This window comes from Plasmodium malariae (assembly GCF_900090045.1).
Source record: "Plasmodium malariae genome assembly, chromosome: 8".
Classification (NCBI taxonomy): Eukaryota; Apicomplexa; class Aconoidasida; order Haemosporida; family Plasmodiidae; genus Plasmodium; species Plasmodium malariae.
In genome coordinates this window covers 38,166-41,244 of record NC_041782.1, presented here as the reverse complement: position 1 = coordinate 41,244, position 3,079 = coordinate 38,166, and the positions used below count along the sequence as shown (strand labels likewise).

Genomic DNA, 3,079 nt, shown 5'->3' with positions numbered 1-3,079 from the left:
GAAATTGAGTAGTATTTTAAATTTATCTATTTTTTTTTTTTATAATTTTTTAATTATTTCTCGAAGAATATAATATATTTTAAAGAAAACAAATGTATAAAATTTTATTTTGTCTGATTAATATAATTTTACGCATATCATATATTTATTATTATCATATTTAGGGTTAAAAAAAAAATTTAATATAAAATACATAAATACTTGGGTATAATATATTTTTCTATTAAAAATTCTTTTAATAATATTTTACGTATTTATATAATTATGTAGATTGGTTATGATTAACCTTTAAAAAATATCCTGGTATTTTGCTTATGCAAAGGGACTAATAAAAAATGATATACACTTTCTTTAAATAACAAAATAAAATTAATTAATTATGTATTTTAGTAAATTTAAGGTTATTCACACTCTAAAAAGTTATGTACATATTATACGCAATATATATTATTCGTATTTGTAAAAAATTTTAATTTTTAATAGATTTTTATTTAATATAATTATAAGTAAGTTTCTTGTAAGAATATTATTTTTAAACATTTTTTAAATTTATTAATACGCTTTTAAATATATATATTTTATTGATAAAAAAAAAAAAAAAAGTTAAGTGTATTAAATTTAAAACTCTTCATTCAGAAAATATGATATAAATTAAGTTTTTTTAAAAAATTAAAAATTTTAAGTATGATGATATAATAAATATTTTTTATAAAGCGTTAAATTATATATTTTTTAAAATATTATATAGTAGTACTGTATAAATTTTACTTTTTAAATGTATGATAATATAGATTTCAAGTTTCATAATTTATATAATATGAAATACAAAAATTTACTTTTTTATTTATTATTATTACTATTGTTATATTATTATGATAATTAAATTTATTTAAGAGTAATAACCATTTTTTGAATATATAATTCTTATAGTAAAGAATTATTAATTTGAAATCAGAATTTATATATATAATTATTCTCTTTCAATATTTAAAAAAAGTATTCTCTATAATCTATAAAATGAACAAACTCATTTTGTTTATAATAATAAGGAATAATATATATTTTTAAAATATTTTCTTGAAGAAACTAATGGAAAAATTATTTAACAACTAAACTATATTAAATAACTGTATTAAATATTTTGAATAATTATGAATGTATGTGAATTATGTTATATAAACGAATGTTTGTGTATTAAAAATAGTATTAAAAAATATTTAATAATTCTTTGAAATTCGTTTTCTTTGTTTATGCTGTAAAGTATATTGTAGTTATAAATATTTTAATTATATATTATATAAAAAATAAAATGATAATGAAATAAAATTTAAAAAATAAATATTCAAATCTTTACAATTAAATGTATGTTTTATAATAGTTACTTTATTCATTATTAAATATATTTTAATATTAAAGTTCTATGTCATGGAAGAAAAAAATAAATTTCACGTTTTTTTTAAAATACGTACTTTGCTCTTCTTAACTTGGATATGTAAAATTTATATAGACATGGTATGATATTATTATTTATAAGGATATATGAATCATTTCTATTTTTTTGTAGTATTTATTTATTAATAGTTTTTGTTATCATAAAGCTATTTATACTTGTAAACCATGGATATTTGTTTTTATAGAGTATCTATAATAAATTTTTGAATGAAAACAACCATGTTAATATAAAAATAGATACCAGAAATTATCGTTTATTAGCAAAGCATAATCAGGGAAGGCGTTCAGATATGATGTGGATAAAAGAAGAAATTCCAAATAATAGGGAATACGAAAAAAAACCTATCTGTAATAATGAAAAAGTATCTAAAGGAAAAAATAAACTTCGAAATGAATGTTCATTAAATAATGCAAGAGATTATGGAAAATATAAAAAATGTAAGTCTTCTGGTGGCAACATAAAAAATTATTTTGGAAAAAGAATGTTAGACAAAATATACTATAAAAATAAGGTTAGGGCCGCTATAAATTCAGATTTTGCGTATTTAAGAAAGGACATATTATTAAAAGTAGATGTTATTACTGTTTTATTTAGCTTCATTGTACTATATGCATTAGCAGTCATTCTTTATAGATATTTCTTTTTAAAGAGTGGTTGTACGTTTGAAATATCATTTGATAAGTTTGATTTGCATGAAACAAGTATAGCGTTGTTGGTAATAGCGGTTATAGTTATACCAGTTATTATTTATATAGGCAGAAAACTCATAAGAAATGTAAAGTTAAAATATAAAAAATGTGAAATAAATAATACGGCATATCCTTCTTTCCGTAAAGCACTTTTTTTGTAACAATACATACATATAATTTCCTGAATGTTATACAAAAATAGAGAATATACCTGTAATTGCTTAAATTTTATAAAATCCCTCATATCTACTTATCCTTTTTTATGATGAACATTAAAAATAAACACTTTTTATTGTTTTTTTAATTTGACTATTTTGACTTTTTCCAGTGGATTTAGAATATTTTCTACATCTAATATCATATCATGTTTCACATATATGTTTCTGCATTCAAAAAGATATTTTTAAAAAAATATTTGTATAGTCCTTAAAATTAATAAGTAAAAACGTATTTATATAATGTTATTGTTATTGTGAGTTGATTTGTATTTATTATCATAAAAAAGTGTCTTAATTATTTTTAATATTTTTTAGTTTTAAATAATATGGTGTTAAGTGAATAAAAAATGTGTAATATACTTTTAAAATTATAAATGAGTATTTATTAGTTAGTAAATAATGAAACGAACTGATTTTATATCTCGCTTCGATATATTTTTTTTAACAATAAAAATAAAGTTCATTTTTATTCGGCATAATATATTTTATAATAAAAATATCAATCATATTTATTTAAAAAATAATTTTAAAAGATATTTTATTTTACTTATACGTTAAAAATATGAAGTTATAGATATAATGTAAATAATATAATTTTTAATTAGTATTCGGAGTTTACGTTTTATAGTAGATATTTTAATTTTACTCCTGTTACATTTTTTCTTTAAGTTCATTGCTTATGTATATTATTATATATCCAATTAATTCTGCTCTAAAAA

General features: G+C 17.6%; 1 protein-coding gene across 1 annotated transcript; it reads left to right on the top strand.

Annotated features, from left to right (window-relative positions):
- Positions 1-1,425: 1,425 nt before the first annotated feature.
- PmUG01_08010900 (Plasmodium exported protein, unknown function) lies at positions 1,426-2,303 on the top strand (the record flags this gene model as incomplete). The annotated part of the gene is made up of 2 exons (XM_029004276.1): positions 1,426-1,512; positions 1,638-2,303. The coding sequence occupies 2 exons, from the start codon at positions 1,426-1,428 to the stop codon at positions 2,301-2,303; spliced, it is 753 nt and encodes a 250-aa protein (XP_028860981.1).
- Between the last annotated feature and the right edge of the window lie 776 nt (positions 2,304-3,079).